This window comes from Melanerpes formicivorus, unplaced genomic scaffold (genome assembly GCF_026170545.1).
Source record: "Melanerpes formicivorus ecotype bairdi unplaced genomic scaffold, bMelFor1.0.p_v2 SCAF_62, whole genome shotgun sequence".
In the NCBI taxonomy this organism is placed as follows: Eukaryota; Metazoa; Chordata; class Aves; order Piciformes; family Picidae; genus Melanerpes; species Melanerpes formicivorus.
Genome location: NW_027142414.1, coordinates 1,108,747 through 1,135,244, shown reverse-complemented (window position 1 = coordinate 1,135,244; position 26,498 = coordinate 1,108,747). Strand labels below are relative to the sequence as shown.

General features: G+C 40.1%; 1 protein-coding gene across 7 annotated transcripts in view; it reads left to right on the top strand.

Moving 5' to 3' along the window:
• DCAF5 (DDB1 and CUL4 associated factor 5) overlaps positions 1-26,498 on the top strand; it is a 72,026-nt gene that overhangs the window by 12,159 nt on the left and 33,369 nt on the right. For all 7 annotated transcript variants that reach the window (XM_068162079.1, XM_068162080.1, XM_068162084.1 and 4 more), the window contains 4 exons: positions 3,516-3,552; positions 6,673-6,812; positions 9,454-9,583; positions 25,536-25,749. In XM_068162079.1, coding sequence (XP_068018180.1) covers positions 3,516-3,552; positions 6,673-6,812; positions 9,454-9,583; positions 25,536-25,749 — 521 coding nt within the window. The remainder of the gene's footprint in view (positions 1-3,515; positions 3,553-6,672; positions 6,813-9,453; positions 9,584-25,535; positions 25,750-26,498) is intronic.

Sequence of the window (26,498 nt, the reverse complement as noted above, 5' to 3'; positions counted from 1 at the left end):
CTTATTCTGAGGTAGTAATTCCTAGAATTTAGGTTCATTTCACCACTTGATTTTTAAAGTGCAGAAGTAGAGAGAAAGATTGAATTGAGAAGAAAAAGGCACAAGACTGTCAAAATGCAGCCAGTGTAATTTTCTGCTGTACTTAATTTCTGTTATCTGACATGATAATAGACTGGACATGAATTTCTATCTTTCATCAGTATAGTATGTCCATTAATGTATCAGCTAGACCTATTTTAGGATATTATTAGACTACTTGGTCTCAGCCCTTCGCTACCTTTTCGAACCAACGTCTGTGAATTGCCAATCAATGCTATAAATTGATTCATAGTGGATGGGAGTGGTGGAAGCTTCCCATCCTTCAAGGGTGTGTTAAAACTAGCATTTCTCTTAGAAATAAAAGGCATGACAAAGCTGAAGATGGTGTAACATTTTTAAGGATGAAATGATTCAGAAATCAATGATGGAGAAACCCCAAAAAATGTCAAATAGTGATGCCAGTCTTCTGATTCTGTATTCCAATGCATGTATCTGCATGAGTGATTCCAATGAAATTTTGGGCTGGAATCTGTTTTACTTCAGTTTGAATTCAGACAAATGGAATCTTACATGAATATTCAAGGAATGAACTATGCCAAGTCTTGCTGGACCAGCTGTAATGGTTTTTTTTTCATTTCCATCTCAACCCTCTGCCCATTGAGTCCTGCCATTTTCAGAGGCTGTTGCATTTAACACCTGCAGTTAAAGATTTAGATCATTGATTGTGATGGATTTTTGCTAAGATGCCAGGTTAGATAAGCTGTGACAGCTGATGTACAGGCAAACTGGCCGTTCTCATCTCATTTTCCTCCTCCAGTCTGCATAAACAGTGTGCCTCTGCCAGAAATTACTTCCATTGGAGGAGTCAGGAACTCTTTCAGCTGCTCCACCAAGATTTGCAGAGCTTATCTGCAAGGGCTGTGAGTCTGACTCTTGGATCCCTTGAAAAGAGTCATTTTGCTGCATGGCCTACATGTACCATCTGTTTTATCTCTGTTGGTAAAATGGGTCTAACTATATTTATTCACTCAACAGTCTTCTGGAAGATTCTTAAAAGGCCTGAAAGAATTGTGGGTCATAAAATCTCTTGGCTGTCATCCCTCATCCCCAATAATGAAGTTGAAATTGTATTTGAATCATGGAAGCTGAAATAGTTAAAAATGTCTAAAAATTAGAGTTTGGATACCAGTGCACAGAACTCAGCTCATTCTGTAAATATAGCTGCCAATGACTAATGACTTAGGATTTGATGACCTTTCCCTAAAGCAGCTTTTGATAGCAGAGAAGAAAGGATTTTCCACTTCCATACAAATGGGATCGCATCCAAGTAATTTCAGAGCTCTTTGCTTTGAAGGAGTGCATGTGTAGCATGCATCACATGTAGCCATTACAAAAATGGAAGGCAGGGACTGAGTGACAGTGTTTTGCATGTACTCTGCGGGGAAGAAAGCTGTCTCAATATACCAATGAAATTCCCATTTCTGAAGAGTACTGTTACCTGTCTCTGTCCACATACACTGAGCGTAGAGCAGCATTTAAAATGAGAGATCCCCTCTTAGAAAACTGTATGAAGTATTTGCAGGCTGTTGGGTTTTGGTTTTTCCTTTAATGTTGGAACTGAATTTGTGTCCATCGTGGCCTGATGTGACACATAACAGGGTTCAGGCCACTTTAACTGGGCTCCTCTGCATGTGCTGTGCAGTATTTCATCTTCACAGATGTAACTCAAGGAAATGACAGATACTTGTCTTTCTGATCATTGCAGTTATCAATACAGGAGAGATTATAAATGGGAGAGTTGCATGTGCGATTATGGTCCAGTGTGGTAGTTTTACACCCTGTTATTCTCAATGACAATGAACTCTCTGTTAAGGTAACACACTGAAAGTGGGAACCCTACTGGGCTGAGCAGCAGTGACATTTCCTTAGGGATGAATTCTTAACAGAAGCAACCAAACAGTTTGTGGTTAGATTTTTGTAACCACCTTCTCTTCCTACACAGACAACAGAGAAGCAGTGATTATTCCACATACCTACTCCTTTCTTTCATCTTTTGGAGTTTGTGGTGGAAGGGAAGGTTGATCCTATAATGACCAGAGGCCTGAACTCAGACAGCTAGGAGGATGACTGTGTTAATTCTGAATGGAGAATGAGGAGCAGGAGGGTCTGCTGAAAGAAACTAGACTGTTTTTCACTAGACACCAGAGTAGTTTTGATAGATACAAATATTGCCTGTTATAATGGGCAGTTTCCATTGCAATTAATGATCAAAGGACACTTATACTAAGTGACTTGTTTATTGTGTCATGGAAAAGATGAGCTACTGCAGTAATCATAAGGCCAGCATGGTTTAACTAGGAGCCTGTGCAAAAAGCAAGTTGGTGTAGAGAAATCTTACACCCTATTAGTCAAAGGTAAACTTTCTTGTATTAATTCTGTTGGACCAGAACACAAATTGAAATGTGTATGGGATAAATGAAAAAGTCAGCTGAACACTCAAGAATCATAACATGAAATCTTGCTTCTTCTGAAACTCTGGTTTGGTGTATCTTAGAAAAGCATCACAACTTGATACCACAACTGCAAAGACATAACTGAGCCTGAAAACACAAATTTGTGGGATTTCTGGTTGGTTGCCTCTTTTTTGTTTCTTTTTTTACCCTTCTGAATTAAATATAACTGTGTCGTCTTTAAATATTTCTAAAGAGGAGGTGCCAGATTAGATAAAGAAATATTCAGTGGGAAGAGTAAAAAAAATTCCTCTGTTGATACAGCGTGAAAAAGACTGCATGAGCCAGTGGAATAGCTTTGTAGCTGTGACCCTCTCAGTCTGTGTGCATGTGGTTAGTTTCTATTGTATTCAGTGGATGTGATCAAAGAGAAGTGACATGATTGTCTGGTTCCTTGTTTTGTTTTTTATTAATACAAAAGAAATTACACTAGCTGTCACGTTCCTGCCTTCTCAATGGCTGCAAAACCCTGAACGCTGACAGAGTGAACTGGTGGCATTTAAGCTGGGAGCCCAGTGTGTTTTGCTGATAACATCTCTTTTCACCTTCTGTTGTCTTGTTTTGGAGCATACTCTGAGCAGGGAGCAAGGTGCATTCACATGAGAGTTGAAAGTATTCTGCTGCTTCACATGATATTCTTGGGTTTGCTGCAAATGTCCCAAACCTCAAGCTCAAACTCAACAAAGAATGATCAGTAACACAGTTGAGTTATTTGTTCAGCAGTAGCAGGTGGAATGGATTGGTGGATTTGATCATGACTTGAAAATGTCATGTGGAGCCTTTCATGTAACTGAGCAGGGAGCTGAGCTTTTGGCAGCTGAATTGGTCTTCTGTCTGCTTCAGTTCTGGTTTTGAAATAGAAGGGGTTTTTTACATCACATTCACTCTTTTTTTTTTTTTTTTTATCCTTCAACTGCAATGCTTTTTAACTACTGGAACATGATGTGTTTATATCTCTCCTTACAGGTAATGATGAGCAAGTCATACTCCATGATGTTGAAAGGTAAATACAAAGTTTATTTACATTGCTTCAAGATCTCCTTTAATGTCATCTCACTGGAGGCCATTTTTTTTTAAATTAATGTTTTTTGTGAAGAGCACAGGGTTGTTTTTTTAATCCTACAACATGTGTTTTATTTATTTAAAGGCATATCTGGAATGAAGTATTTCCCATCATCCCATATTTTATTATGGGTTCTTTAGAATAGAATAGAATAAACCAGGTTGGAAGAGACCTTCGAGATCATCGCATCCAACCTATTATCCAACACCACCTAATCAACTAAACCATGCAACCAAGCACCCTGTCAAGTCTCCTCCTAAACACCTCCAATGATGGTGACTCCACCACCTCCCTGGGCAGCCCATTCCAATGGCCAATCACTTTTTTTTTTAAAGCACTTGTGTTCTTGACTTTGGGAAAGAGAGAATAGTTATTAAATACATATGCCGACCCACAGGCAGCATAGGAATAGATTCAGAGACAGGTCATTCTGGCACATAAACATGTATGATGCCACATATGGACCTTTTTGTTTGCTTTTCAAAGCACTCATCTGACATGTGTTTAAGTTAGCTGGTGCCTGGCTCGCCTAATTACCTTTTAAAACCTTGGAAGCAGCTGCTTGATTCTCCCTGCTAATGTGAAGCATATTTATTTTGATACTTAGTTTTTACCAAAAGCAATTGGGAATTAGGCTTTGTTGTGCTACAACAAGATTAGGCTGTTAGTCAAAATATAATTAATACAGTAGTGGTAATTAATGTATTAGATTGGTGTTCTCTAGATATTATGTCTGTGGAGCTTACTGCTTTTGAAGTAGAAAAACTATGAAGTTTTTGGTCTGCATTAGTAACTTTTGCATATTTAAGCAGTGATAGTTTAAATAACATGAACTTGAGAAAATACAAGTGTAAAGAAAGACCAGGAAGAGAGATATGTAAGAACAGATCAAGATGACACCTCAAATCTTGTTGAGTTCCCTGAATCCTGGTTAATGTAATTAGGATGTATTTGTTGCTAGATTTGTCCAAAGCCTTTTGTGTTGATCAATGTATATTTGCCTTCCTTCACACCTTTTATTTACAACTCGTATAAATCTTACGTAGGAGCTGGGCAAAAGTAACTTACTCTTACTCTTTTAGTGTTCTCAGGAGTATTATGATGTTTGGTGTTTGTTTCTTTCATTTGGTTTGGGTTCAGGGACCTGAATGGGGAGCAGTGTTGAGTGTGTGGATTTTGTGGTTGGTTGTTTTTTGGTGTGTGGTGTTGTGTTGGTTGTGTTTTTGTTGTCTGGGGGGTTTTGGGGTGTTTTTTTTTGGTTGGTTTGAGGGGTGTTTGGTACTGGAAGGATTTTTGTTGGTTAGATGTTTGGGGCTTTGGTTGGTTGGTTTGGGGTTGGTGTGTTTTGCTTTTGTTGGGATTTTGTTTGTGTGTTTTTGATTGTTTTAAATGAAATGTGGAAATGTCAAGATTTTAGATTCTGGTGTTTATTGTGTTCTGACTCTTTAAGCTTCTACAAGATCTTTGTCCTTGCCAGTTTTCCATATAACACATTTTTTTCCTGCTATGTCTTGCTTAGATGTTTTAACAAGTCTTTTTGGTATGCATTTTTAACATGTCTTTGCTGTCAGCGTTTTTTTTAGGTATGCCAAGTCCAGTTCTAATGCATGCTGAATTCATTACTCTAAGACTATTTGTGTCATCTTCTAAACCAAACCCCACTAGTCTTGCCACACTGAATTCTGATTGATTTCTACAGAAAGTTGCTCTGTCTTCTTGAATCATAACACTTGATAGACCAAGTGTTCTTTCTTGCTTCTTAGTGGCTTTTTTGTTTCCTGCTTTTTGGCCTTTCTGTTAATGGTCCATGAGGCAGAATCAGTAGAGGTCAGTAAGAGCATCAAGTGCCATGTGAGCAAAACACTGATTTTGTGTGGAATCTTTATGGTGGAGTGGAGTTTCTGTGAGGTATAGGGATTCTATACAAAGTGTATTCCCTAAAGAAATAAAGGAGCTTTGCCAAAGAAATGAAACAACCCTAGAGTCTTCTGGATTAGCATTTTAGCTTTGGGCCTCTCTGTGACACTAATTCCTCCTTTCTAAATTATGTAAAATGTGGGATAAAGAGCAGAGAACATGCTGTGCTATTTATTTATTTAATTATGGCTGAAATTTAGGTACTTTGGGGGGACTCTCTTTCCCCCCTCCCCCCCCCTTGCTTTTTCTACATGGTGAAAAATATTTGTCTGGTTTATCTTGGCGAATCAAGAAATGTAATAGAAAAGCCACCTGGAAGGTTGCTCTTCTGTGAGCTTTAGCTGAACTTTTGAACAATACATAAACTTGTATTGAAGACAAATTTCTCTTGTACGTTGTTTTTTTTTTTTTTTTACATTAAGTAGTAAACATTTAGTCACAGAATCACCAAGGTTGGAAGAGACCTCAAAGATCATCAAGTCCAACCTGTCACCACAGACCTCATGACTAAACCATGGCACCAAGTGCCATGTCCAATCCCCTCTTGAACACCTCCAGGGATGGTGACTCCACCACTTCCCTGGGCAGCCCATTCCAATGACTAACGACTCTCTCAGTGAAGAACTTTCTCCTCCCCTCCAGCCTAAACTTCCCCTGGTGTAGCTTAAGACTGTGTCGTCTTGTTCTGGTGTTGGTTGCCTGGGTGAAGAGACCAGCCCCCTCCTGGCTACAACCTCCCTTCAGGTAGTTGTAGAGAGCAATAAGGTCTCCCCTGAGCCTCCTCTTCTCCAGGCTAAACAATCCCAGCTCCCTCAGCCTCTCCTCGTCGGCCACAGATCCAAAGACCTCTTTCCTTCTCCCAGGCTTAATATAATACCACTGATTTCTGTAGTGTCTTACAGTATCTGAAGTTCTAATGTGTGGATTTTGGTCTGAGGGGTTTGTTTAGCTCATAGCATGACATCTGTGGTCACTCTAGGCTTTTTGTTTGTTTTTTACCCTAACTAAACATAAGGGCCTTCTTACGAAGTTGCATAGATCTTGTCACTAAGTATTACTAGGTAGTTAAAGCTATAAATACTTTGCTTTTTAAAACCTCAGCAGAAGGAGGAAGAGCTGTAATATTGTGTCTGTCTTTTCCAGCACTGAGACCTTGGATGTGTTTGCCCATGAAGATGCAGTGTATGGCCTTTCAGTGAGCCCAGTGAATGACAACATCTTTGCCAGTTCATCAGACGATGGCCGAGTTCTTATCTGGGACATCCGAGAGTCTTCTCATGGAGGTGAGATCTCTAGAAAGAAAAGCTCATTGTTTTAGGAAGAACTTGCAAGGCAGAGAAGGGAAAGATATGTTTATCTGGCACAATTTAGACAGGGATTGCTGACAAACAGTGAAAGGGATGCATAATTCTTGTGGCTGGCGATAGGCAAGCTCCTTTAGGGCCTTCTCCTGAACTCTACATCATGAAGATTTGTCCCTTTTAGAAGAGCTACCTGTTGCTGACAGAATGTCAACGGTCAGTGGGTCTGGATGCTTAAATGTATAGTATCGTGTCCTTTGTTGTAATTAAATCTTGCTACTGCTTTTGCTGTGGCTGAGACTTGGAATGAGAAGGTTGCACCACTGAAAATGGAATGAAGAGGTGTTGTTTGTGGTATACTTGGGGCTGTTTTGGAGTAGTGTCTTTGGTTCTCTGAATTTTAAATAAAGGATTTGCATGCTTATCTAGGAGTCCTGAGTCAGGATTTACAGAAGAGCCCTGCCAATGTTTACTACAATGTAGTGTTTGTCACTGGGATAAGCCTCTTGTCCGCACTGGTATTTTCATGGGAATAGGCACCATGCCTGCTTGTGTGAATATAATTGGTTTCCTGAAGTGGCCAGCTAATTAAAATAGGAGATTATTTGCAAGTCTTTAAAATAGTGCATTAAAAGAAGCTGGAAAAGGAGTTTCACTCACCTCCTCTTTCTTGTTGTCTTCTGCTGCTGGGTGATTCGTGCAGTGGTTTCCATAAATTCACTTTTAATTGTTGTTAGAGATGGTGTTGAGTTTCTTCCTTGAAGAGCATTTTCATACGGCAGTGCTTAAGAGCTACAACTGTGAATGAGCGTGCAGAACAGTAAAGGTCCCCCTACTTTTCATTGAAGTGACTTAGTGCCTGATTAGTTTAGCTCCTGTAATCGCTCTTTGACAGACTGAAAGGCAACCTTGGATATATCTGAGAAGAAAACTGTGGTGGCAGGCTACTTATAACAAAGGTGTGAAGGAAAACAACAATTACTAACAATGATTTGACTAAACAAATGTACACAAATTAGAAGTTTATTTTAAAGCCCAACTTTGACAGATGGAAAAAAAATCTGATGTTGTTTGTGTCTCCACTCAGGTAATGCAGGCCACTGCTTCTCAGTGGGGGGTGCCATTTTACTAACACAGCCTTTTATGTTTCAGAGGAATCAGATTTGATGATGCAAATATAGAACATCAGTTTTGGGGTTAGACCTTATTTGCAGCTGCCAGCAGCAGCCTCTGAAGCCTGTGGTCAGGCTGGTAGAGCTTGCCTACTGTAGAAGTTTGCTACTGTTCTTTCCTTGACTTCTGCCTCTTATGACAATCAGTAGCAGCAGGGAGCTTCAGCCATGGTCAGAGGCCTTTGTTTTGATACTTGCTAAATGAATGCTAAAAAAGAAGGTTTTTGTGTCCAAAACATTGTTGTAGAGCTAAGAGGAGGATACAGATGGGGCAGTAAAGTAAAGCTTAATTCTGACTGAGTTGCTTGATGGGCCTGTAGTTTCAGAAGATACTGAAGAGTTTAGTGGGGTTGTCTGTTGATATGTCCTCATGAGGAATATGAGGAAAGATTACATGTAGTGCTTGTGGGGCTAAAGATGCTTGAACACAGTGCTTCAAATAAAGAGCAGTAACAGAGACTCCCAAGCGCGTGAGCACCACAGTGGTTGCATCAAAGCAAACGGTGAACAGAAAAGTCTGGCATAATCCCTGTTTCTGAATAGGCATTGACTCTGGTTTCTTGTTTGAGTGAAAGAGTGGCAGCATGCCACAAAAGATAGACACAACAAAGAGAATTAGGCTGTGCCTAAAGCCATGCAGCTAGCAGAAAGATACAGAGAAGGATGGCAGTCAAGGCTTTTCCCGACTTCTATGGAGACAGCATTTTGATGGAATGAGTAGGGCAGGGTAGCAGGCCAAGCACAGTCTTGTTGCACTAATCAGTATGAGAGGGAGAGGCTCTGGATGAACATGTTTTTAACTGTGTGAGCAGCAAAAGACAACTGTTGTATTAAAAAAAAATATTAAGAGGAACACCCTTCTTGTCTACTTGAACAGCTTTTTGTACAGTACGTAATAGGTGGCAGGCCTCTATTCCCTAGGGTTGGCAGCTTGCTTTGAGCTGTGTTCTGTATAAACTTACTTCATTTTTTTTCCCTCACATTATTCACCCATGTAAGCAATTGCTGCTGCACTTGCAGTTTGGATGATCATCAATGACTGTGGAAGCTTCCAGACATACATTGCTAGGAAGCTTTTAGAAGCCCTCCCATGGGTAGATCTTACTAGATGACCACTTTGAACCTTAGGAAGATGCAAATACTTGATCTTTGACTGGCTAGTTTTACACTCTGCTGACCTACCTTAAGAAAAATGGTGTCTTGAAATGCAGTATGTGTCCTTTTCCATATTTAGACAAAGCTAATGCATATGTGGGTGGCTTTTAAAACATGAGGTTTTATATTGCTTTGGATGTGTCAACTTGAGAAATGGTTTGAACATGTCTCTCTATCTCCAGATCTTGTTATGCCATTTCCGTATTAAGCTGCCAAATTCATTGCATCAAGCAATATGCATTGTTTGTTCTTATGTCTGAAATGTCTCTCTTTTTTTTTTGTTTTGTTTTCAACAGAGCCCTTCTGCTTGGCACACTACCCATCAGCCTTTCACAGTGTGATGTTTAATCCAGTAGAACCCAGGTTACTGGCTACTGCCAACTCCAAGGAAGGTGTGGGACTCTGGGATATCCGTAAACCTCAGAGGTATGATCTGGCTGTGCTTGTCTTAGCATTCTGCTATTTCTTTCCCCTGAGAGGTGATGGCATGTAACTTGTTTGGTTGTTTTTTCAAGTCAGAGAGATTGTGGTCAAGGCAGCCCTTTACTTGGTGCCTAAGAGTTTTATATGACTTCCTGGATAATATAGAGACCTGGATCATCGGTTTGGCTGTGCAGGGTGCTTCCAGATTTGCATAGGGTTTTAAATAAATGAAAATAAGGAAATAAGTTTGCAGCCTGAAGTGTTGATTAGTCTGGGTTCTAACATTGATGCCTGACTTTTTCAGTGTTTCATGCTCTGATTTTTACTCTTTTTAAAAAAACTTTTATTCAATCATCACAATCAGAAAACATTTCAGCACCTCAGGGAAATGTTTCCACCCTTACAACTTGTATGTTTATGTGCTTCCACTTCTCCTTTTCTATGCTTAAATCTATTTTTAAAAAGTGAAAAGGCAAAACCAGGTAGTACTTGTTTTAAAATGCAGTAGCCTCAGCACTTTAAAATCTTCTGTAGCATGCACTTGACACTCTCCTTATGGGTGATTTTCATGGCGTACCTTAGAAGCGATGTGTATAGCACTAAAAATGTTTAGGTTTGTACTGTACAGACAGAAAAAGCTATCTCATGTGAAGTTAATTATAACTGGCTTTAAAAAAACAAGTTAAATATTTAGACTTTTAGTAGCATCCAAATTATGGTGTCAAGAGGGTTTATTGTTCTTAAACTGTAAACATTAATGGTTTAAGTAGTTTTTATTTTTAAGCTTGAATCAGAATTTGCTTGCTGGTACTGGGGGTTCTAGAGCTCACTCATGATTGTAAAGTTTGCTGGAGCCCTTCTTGGCACCTGTTGTACAGTCTGCTATTAAATTGAGTTTGATAAAATTTAACTGGAAGGGAGTTTGGAAATTGTCAATGTGCTGCCCGGGGAGGTGGTGGAGTCACCGTCATTGGAGGTGTTCAGGAGGAGACTTGATGGGGTGCTTGGTGTCCTGGTTTAGTTGATTAGGTGGGTTGGATTGGTTGATGGGTTGGACACGATCTTGAAGGTCTCTTCCAACCTGGTCTGGTCTATTCTAGTCAGTCTAGTCTATTCTCTACTATCCCTGTCAAAATCTTGGTCTAGGTCATAGTAAGAAACTTTCTAACATTAAACTAACTTCAGTGTTTACTGAATAAAGGGAGAGGAATAAGACATTAGGGTTAGTTTGCTCTTAAAAATGTCTCCCCCAACAACCCTGCAAAACATTTATGTCAGTTTAATTTTATTTCATGCTATATAGTCTTTTTCTTCCCCCTCCGTGAACTAATACAGGTGAAGTTGTATTCCTCTTGCCAAACCAGCTAACCTCATACTTTGTTTTTAGCTTCTACCTCAAGTTTTTCATTTAAGAACTTCTGCAGTTGGTTTAATTTTGAAAGGGTTTTTTACTGAAATGTTTTTCTCCAGGCATTTATTCTCAGGGTCTGAATATAAAAGGAATGATATTGGTAAACTGTTACAGCTTATATCAACAGAAATTGTGTATGGATGCAAAGTTTAGATGAAGTCTTTAACTTGGGTAGCAAATTGAAATGGAATCACCCTGTGTACATGGAAAGGTAGTGCAAGGCTAATGGGAGCAGAGGGAGGAAGTGTCTACAGAAGAGCAACAAAGCTGTTTCAGGGTCCAGAATGCAAGTTTTATGAGGAGTGGCTGAGGAAATTGGACTTATTTAGCCTGGAGAAAAGGAAGCTCAGGGGAGACATTATCACTCTCTACACGTACCTGAAAGGAAGTTGTATCAAGGTGGCTGGTGGTCTCCCAAGTAAAAAGTTGACAGGATAAGATGAAATGGCCTCAAACTGCACCATGGAAGGTATAGGCTGGATATTGGGGGAAAACTTCTTCACCATAAGGATGGTAAAGCATTTGAACAGGCTGTCAGGGAAGGAGAGTCACCATCCCTGGAGGACTTGCAGATGTGGCACTTGAGGACATGGTTTAATGGTGGACTTGGCTGTGCTGGGTTAATGATTGGACTGGGTGATCATACGTATTTTCCAGACTAAAAGAATTCTGTGATTCTATTATAAGTATTACTAAAGAGACAAGCATTGACCCTGATAATGCACGAGCCCATCAGGTAAGGAGTTCTCTTCAGAAATTTTCACAGCTGCTTTCTAATTGCAGAAATAGTGTTTGGGGTGTTTTGGTGGCTGGGTTTTTACACATACATTTAGCAATTCCCATTAAGAATTTAAACTCCAATAGTGTCTCAGCTTTTATTTAAAAGTGTTGGCAAGCTGTTGCTTGGGGTGGTAGCAGCTGCCAGGTCTTGGAAACTTACATCTTCAGTGTAGATACTATCAACCTCCTTTAGTCTTCACCATAACACAGAATTCTTGCTGTGAGCTTGTAGGGGGCTACTGTGTGTATGGGGTAATAGCCTGTGTTCACACATATCAGGACACACATTTTTAGCTGTGGTTGTGATGGTATTTTTTCTAAGGCCAAATGGAAAACACCTCTAACAGAATTGGTAATGCTTCTTGGCAAGTAATTAGTATTTCTCTAGGTCTAGCATTAGTATGAAAAACTTAATAACCCTTGGCAACTCTGAATTCTGCATTCTGTTTTTTTAATGAGGAGAGGGGAAAGGGTTTCTTATGCTACAACGTCTGGGTTGTCTTGAAGAACTTGAATAAAAACTAAATTGGTGGAAGCTTGAATGGTTACATTTAATGTACAAGAGCTACCATGTTCTGGACCTAATCTGATCAAAGTCAGTTTTTCCAATTAAATAGTGAAATGGTGATGATTAAACAGCATTGTAGTTGCCAAGTACAATGAAATTCTGAGGTGGGTAGGTTGCACTGCTTTTTCCTGCATTGTGTGCAACACCCTTACTGTACAGCTGGTCATATGCCACATATACCATACAGCTTGTCCCTTAAGCACGGCTTTTAAAGCATTTTCACCTAGTAGGTGTGATGTATAATATGCACATGCTTCCTGCCAGCAGCCAGCTCTTCCCAGAGGACTCAGAAGCAGGAATGTGAAAAGTGAGAGGCAGGCTGCTCCTTGCAGAGTAAGTGCTGTTGGCTGATAGAAAAACCCTCAGACTTGGGCTGAGCAAGCTGTAACTTCAGTGAGTGCAGGTAACTTGTCTTCTTTCAGCTGGGATTGCCATCAGCTTTCCTTCTTTGCTTGATCAGAGATGTGACCAAAGCATGGTAAGAAGGGTGTGCTTGGCTGAGGGAGAGAAACTGGCCTGGAGCACACAGCTGCCACTGAAGTTTGCGTAGTGAGCTGTGTCCTGCCTAGTGGGCTGCCAAAGCCAGACTCTCATATTTAAATAAATTAGACTGGATGTTTAGTCTTGAGTAAAGGAACAGCATTTGCCCAAACTCCCATGGGTCTCTGCAGAGCTAGTTTGCTAATCTGGATTAGTTACTACTATTAATCATCTATTGGTAAAACAATAATACAAAACTTGATTTTTTTTAATGTATTTGGGGCCAATTGACTTTGTCTTATGAGGAAACAGTTTTACTAATTTGCAAATCAGTTAAGCTATAATCCTCACTCCAGTGAGGAAGTGGAAGTCAGAGTTTGCATTCATTGGGGAAAATATGTTGTCAAATTCATGATCAGGGGAAAAAGGTTTGGTCTGTGTTTGCTGGAGGTTTTTTGTTTGCTTGTTTTTGTTAAGGATAAAGTAATTTGTATAATGCTGTGACTACTTGTGATGAGCTTTACATACACCTGAAACTGGTATGTAAGGGTGTTTGCATTTTCTGTAGCCTTAATAATGAAGGGCACAAAGTGAAATTGCAGGCAAGATGTGTGCCAAGAGTGTTTTGGCTGATGAATTTTATAGGCAGAATGGATTAAACAGCCCTGAAGTTATCAATCTAGGGATAAACAGGAAGCTGCCTGTTGCATGACAGAATGCTAGCACAGGCAAGAAGAGCTGCTGCGTCAGATGCTTTTCTCATTGTCATTGGGAATCTTTGCTTCTCTACAAGTTTGTAGCTCTCTCTTATAATGTCATCAGTATCCATCTCCTGAGGTGTAGGAAGGGTAATTGATTAGAGGCTTTTGGGCAACATGAAGTATTAACTTGCTGGGGTTGGTGAATAACATAATAAGTAATTACAGTATAAAATGGCTAGATTTGTGAATTCTTTCCCCAGCCTCCCTTTTTCTTTGCTCCACATGAAATTGACTTGAGAAGGACTTTATTTTGGTCTGTAAACTGTCAAGGGAAATTTCTTCCTTTCCCTCAATATTGAGGTAATCCTTCATAATACTGTGGCCATTGTGTGAGTTTTCAAGTCCTGTCATTCCACCAGTGGTACTAGCAAAAATGACTAGATCAGGTAAACTTCATCTGGCTTGTTAGAATGTGTGGTAGAGTGGTTTTGATTCTCCCAATTGCTGTCCTGTTCTGTCAGCTCGCAGATGGAGGCAGAGTTAAACTGCTGCAGCCAATATCTGGTTTGCTTCATAACTGGAAACTATTCTGGGGAATCCTGCTGCTGTTCCTCTGTAAAATCCATCCGGAAAGTAAACTGAAAACCTGGGATTCCAAGACTAGCTGTTTGTAGCCTTCAGCAATACTGTAGCTAGCAATACTTTCACATAAAATGTATTACAGCCAACAGGCCTGGTGTGCTATTAGTCTTTACAGATACAGGTGAGGTTTGGTAAACCCACAGTATTCAGCTGGCCTCCACTAACTTGAAGTTGATCAGGCTTAAGGCTGAATTACTGGTTTTGATCAGAAGAGCCTCTTCAGGTGAGGTGTAGTTTTTCTTTCATTTTGTCCACCTAGACGATGCACTGTCAGAAAAGGGGTGATTTAACTTCTAAACTTGCATAGCAGTCAGTGGAACATGGTTAATTGTGCAATTTAAGCCTTTAGCTCTACATTTTCAATATCTTGAATGGAGTAGTGATACCCTAGTAGATTAGAGAATTCAGTTTATAGATTCCACTGCTTGTCAGAAACAAATTTGCCTATTTACCTATCCAGAAAATCTGAAGATTATTACACCAGAATATTTTTTATCCAAAATACACAGCTCTTCTCCAGTTGGGTTCTAGCAGAATTCGTGTTCCAGCTTACTATTACCTGCCTCCAGGCATGAGAGTTGGTTTTATCTGCTTCTTTAGTCAGGCAACACTAAAAGAGAGAGGCCTTGAGCACAAGCCCTATGAGGAGTGGCTGAAGGAGCTGGGGTTGTTTAGCCTGGAGAAGAGGAGGCTCAGGGGTGACCTCATTGCTCTCTACAACTACCTGAAAGGTGCTTGTAGCCAGGAGGAGGTTGGTCTCTTCTCTCTAGCAACCAGCACCAGAACAAGAGAACACAGTCTCAAGCTGCACCAGGGGAAGTTTAGGCTGGAGGTGAGGAGAAAGTTCTTCACAGAGAGAGTTGTTAGCCTTTGGAATGGGCTGCCCAGGGAGGTGTTGGAGTCACCATCCTGGAGGTGTTCAAGAGGGGACTGGACGTGGCACTTGGTGTGTGGTCTAGTAGTCATGAGGTCTGTGGTGACAGGTTGGACTTGATAATCTTTGAGGTGTTTCCAACCTTGTTGATTCTATATTCTATGATTCTATTCTGAAAATCTCAATGAATGAAAAATATTTTTAAGGTTGGGGGGGGGAGAGAAAACAACTCCTGATTATTAGATTTTATTCATACACTGTGAAAATGGTTAACTTTCTGATGGGAAGCTGAGAGTGCTTTATGCTTGGCTGCTACAGTGAAGGAAGTAATTAAACGCCATCATTTCTTGGCATGCATAAGGAGAATTAGAGACAGTTGCACAGCTCTGTATTGTGAAAAGTTTAGCTCACTTCAGATAGTCATAATTTGATTAGTCTTGCTGTCTGAGTCAGGATACAGCAGTGGATTAATTTTGTTTTTTCACAAAGTACATTCACAGCTTGATATTTCTTCTGTCTCAGATTTGGTCCAGCAATTGACATTCCCCTCTTATCCCCCAGTGTACTAATAAGATGTAAATGCAGTAGGCTGGCTCCTCAAAGTCATGTGAAGTACTGTTAAAATAGAACTAATGTAAGTCCAGTACGATTACAAGTTGTTTTGTGATTCTGGAAATCTTACTTTTCCGGTTTTTAGGACGTGTCAGCATTGCATTTCTTTGAGGTGGTCGTTACACTAAAGCCAAGTGCATTGTTTTTAAAAACGGGGCATCGAGAAGCTGGAATGTGGGTTTGATTACTGAGGATGTTGTAAGGCGCTCACACCACTAGATGGGGTCTGGAAGCTGTGCCTTTTTTACCATAGACGGAAAATCACAGTCTGCAAACAGTTTACAGTTACATATGTATTGCAACAGGCTTACTGGGGGTAACTCAACTTTACATGTGTATTTCAAGCAAGGATATATAACTATTAGATACTCATGCTCTCCCTTCTTCCCCTTAGCCACTAGTCCTATGCCCATCTCCTTTTTACTGTAATCAAAAGGCTGCTTCCTCCCTCCCCACCCCAGCCTCCAAGGAAATATGATCATACTCTTTCTTCTCCTATATTCTTCCTACTCCCCAGCTTACATTAAGTAATATGGAAGTTTTGCAGATGAAAATGCTTATTGGCCTGTCCTATTGATGACCATTTGTCTTCTGCAGTTCAGAAAATGCCGCTCATCCCACACATGTACCATCTTCGTCTTTTTTTCATCTCTGCTACTGAAGCAGCTCAAGTGGTCTGTGTTTTAACCTAGAATTTGACGCTCTCTTGACCAGGTCCAACTTTGGCATATTTGCCCCAAATAATACAGACTCTAAGTTTGATTTTTATCCCCCCTCCCCCATTTGTTTTCCATTATTTCTTAAAACTTCTTTTAACTTTACAGCAAGAGTGCTGCCTAAGTTCATACGGATTAAATTATTATTTCCTGGAAATCTTTGACATGTGTTGAAAGAATTTTTGGATTGTAATGGCATCTGGGGGAGCAGTATTTTTTTGATGTTTCTTTTGGCTTTGTTTTCCTCATTGTAACCATAAATAAACCTCCAGCCTGTTTGTCATAGGTCAAGCTAAAATCAAATTACTTTAGTGTTAGAGACATCCGAGGTAGTCTCCTCTGCCTTCCTGGTAAGGGGCCACTGAAGAAAAGAGGGAGTACTTGCAAAGAAGCCCTTTTGACATTGGGCAGAGAGAGATGACGACAATCATTAAAGCTTTAGTTATGCTAATGGCTTCAGTGGTATTTCTGGGAAGAGCACTTTCCTGCTTAGAGATTCCTTTTCTGTGGTTTTCATTTGCAGCCATTTGATCCCCCCCCCCCCCCCCTTTTTTTTTTTCTTTGTGGGTTTTTTTCCCTCCCCCCTCCTTCTAAGAGCAACAGAAGTGTTGCACTACATTACAAAATACATAAATCAGTGAATTGATTTCTTGGTATTTCTCACTCTGAAGCAAGTGATCTTTACTGGTGTGAGTACCAGCTAACAGTTTAAAAATGCTTAAGTACTCTTGCCAATTACTGTCTGTTTTTCAAGCAGGTGCTGTAGTCTTTTTTTTCCCCACCTTTTATGTCTTGTTCTTCCTGCAGAACTAACTAGAACTGTACAGTAGGAGGGCTCCTCTCACATAGCTTCTCTTGTAGAGGTACACATTTCTTACCCCATTTGCAGTCCTGCTTTCTGCCTGACTTTGTCCGTCCCTCTGGGATGGAGGGTTTAGCTTATCTTTTTTGATCATTAGGCTAGTATTCAGGTTAGTCCACTGATGTGCAAACTGAAGATCATTGAAGTTGGGTTTTTTTTTCAGTGATAGACTGAAATATTTTTTTACTTTCCTTGAGCATCCCTGGGTTTGGTCATCTGACATACAGCTGACTTCTGGAGGATTGAGGGTCAAATGGTTGTGTATTGTTAGTAGCTTAGTTTTTAATTCTTTGTTATTCTCAGGGCTACTGTGATTCCTGTTCAGCTTTTCCTGTCTTGATTTAGTGTTTTTTTTCTGAAGTCTTCATTGGTTAAAATAACATTATCCACTTCAGACAGTTAGCCCTTCATCATATGCAGGGGGGTTTTCTGATTTGAAGATTAAACTTTTTCACTCTACCATCATCCTCACACTAGCCTTGCTTTGGTTCTGGCCAGGCACTTTAAGCTAGCTGCTGTCCTGTCCCCTTGCTCTGTGGGACCCAGTGTGCTCCCAGAAGCAGTACTGGTATTCAGGTTTATAGTTTGCAATAACAGAAGTAGCTTGATGCAGTAAACAAGAATTCAGGAAACCTGGATTTGTTCCGCAGTACTGGGTAGGTCTGTTGATTGACCTCGCTTGCCCTCAGTTTTTCCTGTGTCGAGGAATGGGAATACTGCTTGCTTCAAAAGCCTCATGATGCTTAATGTTTTTATTGCCTTTGAAATTCTCTACCACACAGGTCTTTCTAAAGCAAGAATTTAAAGTGCAAAATACTGTTCTTGCAATGCACACTTAAAAAGTACACACTTGTCATCTGTTCAAATTTAATGGGTTTGTGTGGCCTTCTTCCTTAAGGAAATAGGTCTGTCATCATAGAAGCCTTGCTTTAATCACTTTTAGGCCTCATTTCCATGAGAAGGGAATTAAAATGAGGCTTGAAGTAGCAAGAGATACTTTCTGTTTAAAAAATAATTTCTTTATTTAAAAAATAATGATTGGTGATCCTGTTAGTGCATTTACTGGGAGAGCATCTGAAATGCTAGCTCAGCCTTATCTAAGACAAGGGAATTAGTCTTTGAAACATCAATCCATGGGAAACTGTGATGGAGCCAACCTGAAGAGACCAGGTTGTGTGTGCAGTTGCATTCAATTAGTTGTACATAACTGATGTTCAGCCTATACCTATTAGCAAAAAACCTTTACTGATTCAAGACTGGACGATGCTTTTATAGAAGTATCTTGGATCTTGCCACCTTTCCTATCAAAAGAAAGGCCTCATTCCTTGTTGATGTTCTTTAATTTCAGTGTTTTTAGCTTGAGTAAATTAAAAATTCATGCAGCTTTGATAGGGAGGGGGGTGCATGGATATCACTGAATGAGAGAACAAATCTGTGGCTGATGTTACTCAGCATTCCTAATGCAATACAGGAATAGCAGCACAGGTGCATGGGAAAAGCTGCTTTGTAGGATTGTGGTATTGATAGGTGACTGCTTTTGCATCGACACTAAGGTGTGAAAATGGATTTACTCTTCAGGCTGAGTTACCAGCTTTCACACTCATTTTTCTGAGGTTGCATTTTCTGTTTGTCTGTGTTCTTTGTGTTACGCTGACTTAGGTGTGTGCTCCATTTTGGAAACAATCTCTCATCATTCGTTTGGCCTGGAGGTCATCTTCCCATGCCATGTCTAGCTGTATTTGCATCTTCTCTGTCTAGTTATCTGATGGAACCCACTTCTTTCTGTTTTGCTGGATTCACTTGAGCAGTGTTCTCTTTCACAGTCTGTACTCCATCCTCCAAGGTACTATTTCTGAACAGGCTGAACAATGGACTCAGTGTAGAATTTAGGGATTAGAAAAGAAGAAAAACGAACAGGTGATTTAACTAGCTTCCTTGTGGACACTTACTCTTTGCTTTGTATTCCCTACTTTCTTTTTTAATCTGGCTAATCTTTTTATTTTTTTTCCTGCAAAACTATTTTGCTGTCTACTAGATGTCATTTATTACTTATGTAACAGTAACACCTAGATGGTTGAAGCAGAGTCTAATCTTTTGCCTGCTGACCCATATCTGTAATGAGGGCAAGCCTAGGACAGTAAGAATGTTTGGGAACAAGTTTGTAATAAGACCAAAACAAACCTTGGATACAGCTGGGCTAAGCTGTGAAATATTCAGACAAAAAGGAGGGGTTTTTGTTTGCTGTTGTCATTTGTTCCCCTTTCATGGCTATAACGTCAGAGGTAGGGCTTAAAGTAATACAGTTTGGGGGGAAGTTTAATATATACTTTAAGTCTCTGCTCTTGTCATCTTACTCAAAATACTGAAATTCCGTAGTGTTTTGTTTGGTGTGTCCCCCCCTTGTCAAATCGTGGCAGAATGAAGGAAAACAATAGCTTCTGGAGAACTCCCTGAGGTCACTGGTGGAGCATTAGCATTCAGTGATTCAGTTAGATCACAAGAGCCAAATCACACAAGCCTTTACTGTTACAAGGTCTGGTTGCTTGGGGTATGTAAATCTGGTGATGCTTGATGTTCTTAAGGCTCCAGAGTCTGAAGTCAGTTATCAGATAAGAATCTATCTTTAAAAAAACGTTAATAAATTACTGCCCTTCTGATTTGGAGGGGAAAGATGATGCTTCTGTTTACTTTAGAGTTTGCACAGAAGTTTATTAATGATGGAGGATTCCTTTTTATGCTAATTTACATTACATCCTGACCCTAACACTTCAGAGCAGAAGTTATGACATTGTCTTGACCGTGCAGTATCTTCCCTCTAAATTCCCTACTTTTCTTTTACTTGGTGGATGCAGGTGGCTCTTTTTGAAGAAAGCAAATATGTTTAGTTTTGCTAGCAATACATAGTCTTTGTCTTAGTTGGTTATTCTTTAAAGTCCAAGCAAATATCCTTTACTTCTTGTTGAGGATTATGAGGGGATGGAGTTCTTGAAGGGAGTTCTTGTAAGGGTAGTGAGATAAACAGAAATGGTGATGACAGCATTTACAAAAGTGTGCATGTTAGGGGAAAAAACAAAACAACCTGAGCATGGCTGATGGACAATTTTAATCTTACGAAGTCTTTAGTCTTCCTTCACATTTCTTAACTCTTCTGAATGCATAAATAGAAACTCCTATAAATTTTGAGAAGACCTATCTGCTTTTCAAAGAAATTATGTTGATAGTTGTGTGAAATTTGCTTTAAAAACAAACAAAGATAGATGTGTTAATTGATCTTGTGCTTGCTTTCTCTTATTGGTTAATTTGTCTCTTAAGTCTTTTCTCCAGACAAAGTAAGAACTGTGTGGGTTCTTTTACACACACAGATTAACTTTCTTCCAAATAAAACCCCAAACCTTCCTGCAGTTTTCCAGACCAAGAATCTCTTTGCCAAGTTTCATTCCAGTTATTTTTTTTACACAGTTAGGAGTTCCTCAATTTTGTGGTTACAGAAATGCTGACAAACAGATTTGCATGCAATAATGTGTATTAGTTACAAGCATTCAATTAATTTTTTCCTTTTAAGGTCATTCTTTCATTAAGTTAGTTTCACACACTGCTGTTTATGATATCAGCACTTTCTCTCTTCCTTCTTTCTCCCTCTTAAATAGCACTCATTTCCCAGGAACTGCAGTTTGTTGTCAGATGTGTAGCTTATTAAGAGAATCTGCCCAATGGTTTTATTTAATGGTTCTATTTAACGTTGTCATGTATGCTGTTTCTACCAATATGCTGATCTTCTGTCACTTTTAATAGCCTCCCTCTGTTGCCAAGTTAACTTTTGAATGGCCTGGCTTAAGCTTGTGTTGCCACTTAGGCAGTCAACTTGTCAGAAGAGGATGAAATAACTTCTTTGTTCAGGAAAAAAAGAGAGAGGAGGAGAGGAAACGCTTGCTTCAGTACAGAATTTGCCTTCAAATTTTCAGTGCAAGTTCTGCTACTTCTTCCCGTACCCCAGTAGCTGCCAGCAGTAAGGGATTTGTGTACGTTAGCAGTGCTACTGTTGGACTGAAAGCCTTCCATTGTTTGGCTGGGGTGGTATTTGGTTAATACCTGAGTGCTGCCAGTGTGCAGTGTATCCAGCTACGGAAATGACTGTATTGCACATAACCGTCCATTCTCTCCCTCCTCAGCTTCCCTCCAGCTCCAGCATGTGTGTTTGGATTGCAGTGTTCTATCTGTGGACTAAATATTTTTCTTAATCATACAAAATGAGTTTTTTATAAACTCAGAAGTGCATATGTCTCTCTTTATATTGTTTCCAGAGCTGGTAGGCAACATCAGCATTCCACGGCCGGCTGGCTGAGCCAAATTTGGAAGCAGACTAAACCCCAGAGTAGTCTGGGCCTGGATTCACAAAGATAATGCCTCTGGCAGAAAAGACACCATCTTGTTCAGAGGTGCCCCTTTAGGCTTGTCTGCAGATTTCTTACTTGCTGTCATGATCTGTGTCTTCTAGAAGAGAGTATTGCTTTTAGTCTGATGCATCAGTGAACTTTATAGTAACAGCAAGGTGTTGCCTCTGAAATTCCTTTACTAGAGTGTGCAATAAGAAGCAAGCAGACGTGGCAGTTCCAACATGACTAACGTATCCAAGCATGTCTACACCACCCTGTGTAATCCTGTGTGAAAAAATCCAACAGCAGCACTGACAAAGATACAGAGCAGCTCCATGGTGCAACTGGGAAAGTGGAGATAATAATTTGAACGCTAAACTGCCCTTCCTCTTCCCTTCCCACTTCAAAAGAAAGAGCAGAAGCTCTAGTTCTGATTAGTTTGAAGGTCTATAGAGCTTCTTGATTCAGAAACCCTCTTTAGTACTGTAGGGGGAAAATTAAAAACAATAAAAAGAGCCACCTGAATCCCCACAGTTTTTCTTGGAGACAGATGACTGGTGGAGATTAAATGCTCTAGAAGATATCTTGGCTTCATTGTTTGTTTGTTTATGTTTTTTTTTCCTAAAGCCAGCATGGTTGCTCTGTAGGCAACTAAATCTTACTATGGAAGATACTGAAGTCTTGGGGTTTCTCAGTAGCAGAGATGAGATTTTTCAAATCCTTTTGTCCTCTTTGTGATCTAGGTTCTTAGCTTTTCCACCAAGATGGAGCTGCATTCCTTCCCCACATCAGATTTCTGACCATATCTCTCAGATACTGTCTTGTAGGGAGTAAATACGTCTCCTGTTTGCGTCACAGAATGGATGTTTGGTGGGGTTTGGTGTTGTCTGTCATGCCCACCTGACTACCTACTGCCTCTTTTCATAGCTAGTTAAAGGAAAACACTCATTTAATTTAGATCCTTTCAAAGAGGCAGAGAGGAAGTGAGCAGAACACAGCACAGCAGGGAAAACAGCCACTGTCTCAGAATATGGTGGAACTAGAAATTCTGATTTTGGGGGACAGAACTGAGGCAAGTGAGGGAAATCATCAGCATGTTGCTCTTGTATAAGAATGACAAATGGCTGAGTATTTCTTTTCCTATCAGCCAGACTTAGCACACTGTCTCCTTTTTATTAGTGTGGAATTTGAGGGGTTTATGGACATTGTGTTTGTGGTTTTGTGGTGTGTTTTGGGTTTTTGTTGTGTTTTGTTTGGTTAGTTGGTATTTGGGTTTTTTTTTGAGCCAAATATTTAAGGAACTGCAGCATAAACTGCATGGCTGTTGTGCATGGAGCTGAATTGTGTGGAGTGAGAGTATGAGGCAGGCAAAGCTGTGGATCTTTTGAGGGGTCTTAACTACTCAACTTCTTGATTCTTGACTTCTTATGTGTGTGTATATGCTGACTTTTGAAGTCTTAGCTTTTCTTACTTCATTTAATTTCTAAACTAAAATATTCTCTTAGAGCTTTGTTACACTGAAGTTACTGAAACAATACAGAATTCAACTCCAAGAGGACTTTTTGATATCATTAACTGCTATGGAAGCTTAATAAAAGCATCTGTAAGCAGAATGGAAGCTAGTTTAATATTGCACTATTATTACTATAAAATGTAATCTCAGCATACTTAAAGCAGGGCATAATCACAGTAACCATGGGAGCTTTACTTGAGGATTTGAAAGGATGGAGCATCTGGTAGGCTTGCTTGCTCGTAGGCAGGAGAGCATTCCAGGCTGTAGTTTAGATTGAGGGGGAGAATGGGTAATGAGGGCAGCTGATGCATGTGTTGTGGTGTTCTTATCCATAGTGGAGAGCTTCTGTATTTTTGTAGAAAAATTCACCTTTCTTAGACAACAAAATCCAGCTGAATTTCTTCTGTGTGTCTTTTGGGTTGAGCTATTGGTTGGTTGTTGGGTTTTTCTTTCTTTAATTTTGTTTGGGGGGGGATGTTTTGTTTTGTTGTGTGGTGGGGTGTCTGAAGGGTTTGTTTGCTTTGGGTTTTTAGGGGTTTTGTAAGTAAGTGGAAACTTCCATACAAAAGCTATTTTACTTATAAAAACCGATCAGGAGAGGAGGAGGGGAGGAAAAAAAGTCATGTGTGTTTTGGGTTTTATTAGTCTTCAGGGTTGAGGGTTTTTTTTATGCCTAACTGAATATTTTGAGCTGGCTGAATACTTCATTGATCTTGCTGAACAGAAACTAGGGCTGATGATCCTAAATCCTTGTCTCCAAGGGTATAGTTTCTGGTATTCCCTTTTCTCATGACTTTATTAAAATCCATAAACACTATAAAGAGAAGCTCAGCAGCTTTGCCTGTGAGGAGGAGAATGCTTCCATATGAGAGAGCAGGACTCTTCACACTGATAGAGGCATTCTGAAGTTTCAGTGCCCAGTTTGAAGCTCTTATTAGGTGACTTGGAAAATGTGACATTGGGTTCTGTTGTGGCATCCTGGCTCTGAGTGGTCAGTTCATTCACAAAGTGCATGTGTCTGAGAGCAGTCTTTCTCGTGTTTTCATCACTTGGAATCTTTTGGTTTGTTTTTGGTTTTGCTTAACTATGTCTTAGTTAGGAAAAGAGCTTTTCAACTTCACTGTATCTCATACAATGATGCATGCAGCAGCTTGCCCGGAATGTGGCTTCCCATCCGTGTGGGGTGACTCATTTTTCACAAATGTTGGGGCAGAGAGTTACATCAGAAAGTATAATGCATTAAAATCCATGAATGGAGTGCTCTCTGTAAATTCTATCCTGGCATGCTTTGTCTGATCCAGAAGGTGTATACAAGTCATAGCTCTTAACGAGATTTGACAGGGATTGCTCAAAACCTGTTAACAAAAGGTCAAGCTCAGGTACTGTGGTTGCTGCACAAAAAAGTGATAAAATGTCTTCCTTTGTCTCCTTTTCCACAATCATGTCAAGTACAGGGTTTGAATTAAGTCTTTGGGGGGGGGCGGGAAACACCCATGCAAAGCAAGCTGGAATGTAGGGCATACTTTTATTGTCTTTAGTTTCCTGGATGGTACAATTTCCATGTTCTGTTACTGGTTTAAAGAGAAGCATGGAAACTCGTGACCCTCTGGTCTTTGGCTCGTATCTGTCAAAAAGAACTGGGTACAAATATTCCAGCTTTGATCAAACAGCCTTATATGGTACAAGGCAACTGGCTAATTCACCCATGTGAGAGTTTTAGGTGATGGTGTCATGTGGTGGCATGATTGCCTTGCCTACTTAGCTAGTCTCAAATTTGCTTCATCTAAAAATACTGCCAAGTGACTTATTTTAGCATGTCTTGCAATAACTAGTTAGTAAGATGGCTTTTTATTTGAGACAGCTGGAGCTGATTGTAGAGTTCAAACATCCTCTGATGCCCTGTGGAAATGTAAATAGAAGCAGAAGTGAGTTAATGGTCAAAGTATCTACAATCAGAAAATTCTGTCTGGTGCCAGGCAGAGGAAGGAAAAAAGTTTGGGCTGGCTGGACTCAGGCACCAGCTGAACAAAAAGAGCTGAGTGCTGGTAGGTCAGCCTCAAATGCAGACATCCCAAAAGTGCAAGAACAGCCTCTTTAAGGCTGTTTAAGGGTTTTAGGCTTTTTAAGGCTGTTCTATGAGACTTGGCTTCTGTGCAGGAAATGTGTTTGTTGCTAACAAAACTGTGCAGTCTTTAACTACCCTTCTGGAGACTTACAGTCTTAGCACTTTGGTAGTATGTCATTCAGTTTTTGAATCAAGTTTGTTCGGGAATTGATGCTTTGAAGCAGAAACTAAATAAGATTATAGTTTACTGAGCTTGTTTGATTGTCTTTAACCTCAGATTTCATTTCAGAGTTCTGTCTTTAAGCAGTTCGGTTGATATGCACAGTCCATCTCATTTGTTTCCTCTGCCTTGTCCCAGTTCGCTGCTCCGGTACGGTGGAAACCTCTCCCTTCAGAGTGCCATGAGTGTCCGGTTCAACAGCAATGGAACCCAGCTGCTGGCACTGCGTCGGCGCCTTCCCCCAGTCCTCTATGACATCCACTGCCGGCTGCCTGTCTTCCAGTTTGACAACCAAGGGTACTTCAACTCATGTACTATGAAGAGCTGCTGTTTTGCAGGTGATCGTGATCAGGTAATAAGCAAACAGCACTCTCCCCCATCTCCATGGTTTCCATGAGTGTTTGAAAACACCTCTGTAAGGCTCCTTTTCTCATGCAGGAGATAAAGCAGGAGGCAGGACATATGTAGGCTGGCCTCACAACTGTTCTGCAGCGTAGGCTCTGAAAGAAGAAAAACACATACCAAAGCACGTGATAAAGCTCCTTGTTTGATAGGATCTAATACTTGGAAGGTGATATGCACAAGAACAAAGTTGGCAGAAGCCTTTCAGGTCAAGTTACTATGATTTTAGAACTATGAGCAGATAATATCTACATGTAAGGAAACATCTTCCTTTCATTTCAGTTTTGCCTCTGAGCGCAGTAGAGGCAATCCCACAAACATAAATGCTGTGGATTTATAGAATTACTGCTTCTTATTTCAAATTATAATGTTTTTCCTTTAATACTGGATCAGATTAGAGGTCTTTTTTAGTTCAGTGTTCTGCAAGTGGTGATAGCAGGTGGCTAAGAAAGAATAGTTTGTTACTTCAATGAGGCAACACTCTGTCCCTGCTACTAGCCACAAAGAAATAGATCACACAAAGTGACTAACAGCAGTTTGTATGATTCTAGAGCTGGATATAGTGTTTGGACAGCTGCATTTAGCAGCCACTAAACTCTCTAAGAACAAAAATGTATTTTCGAGCCATGATAGTATAGAACTAAGATCTGAGAATTTTACAGTCATTAACAGCATTCCTGCCATGTGAATTTGGCCATG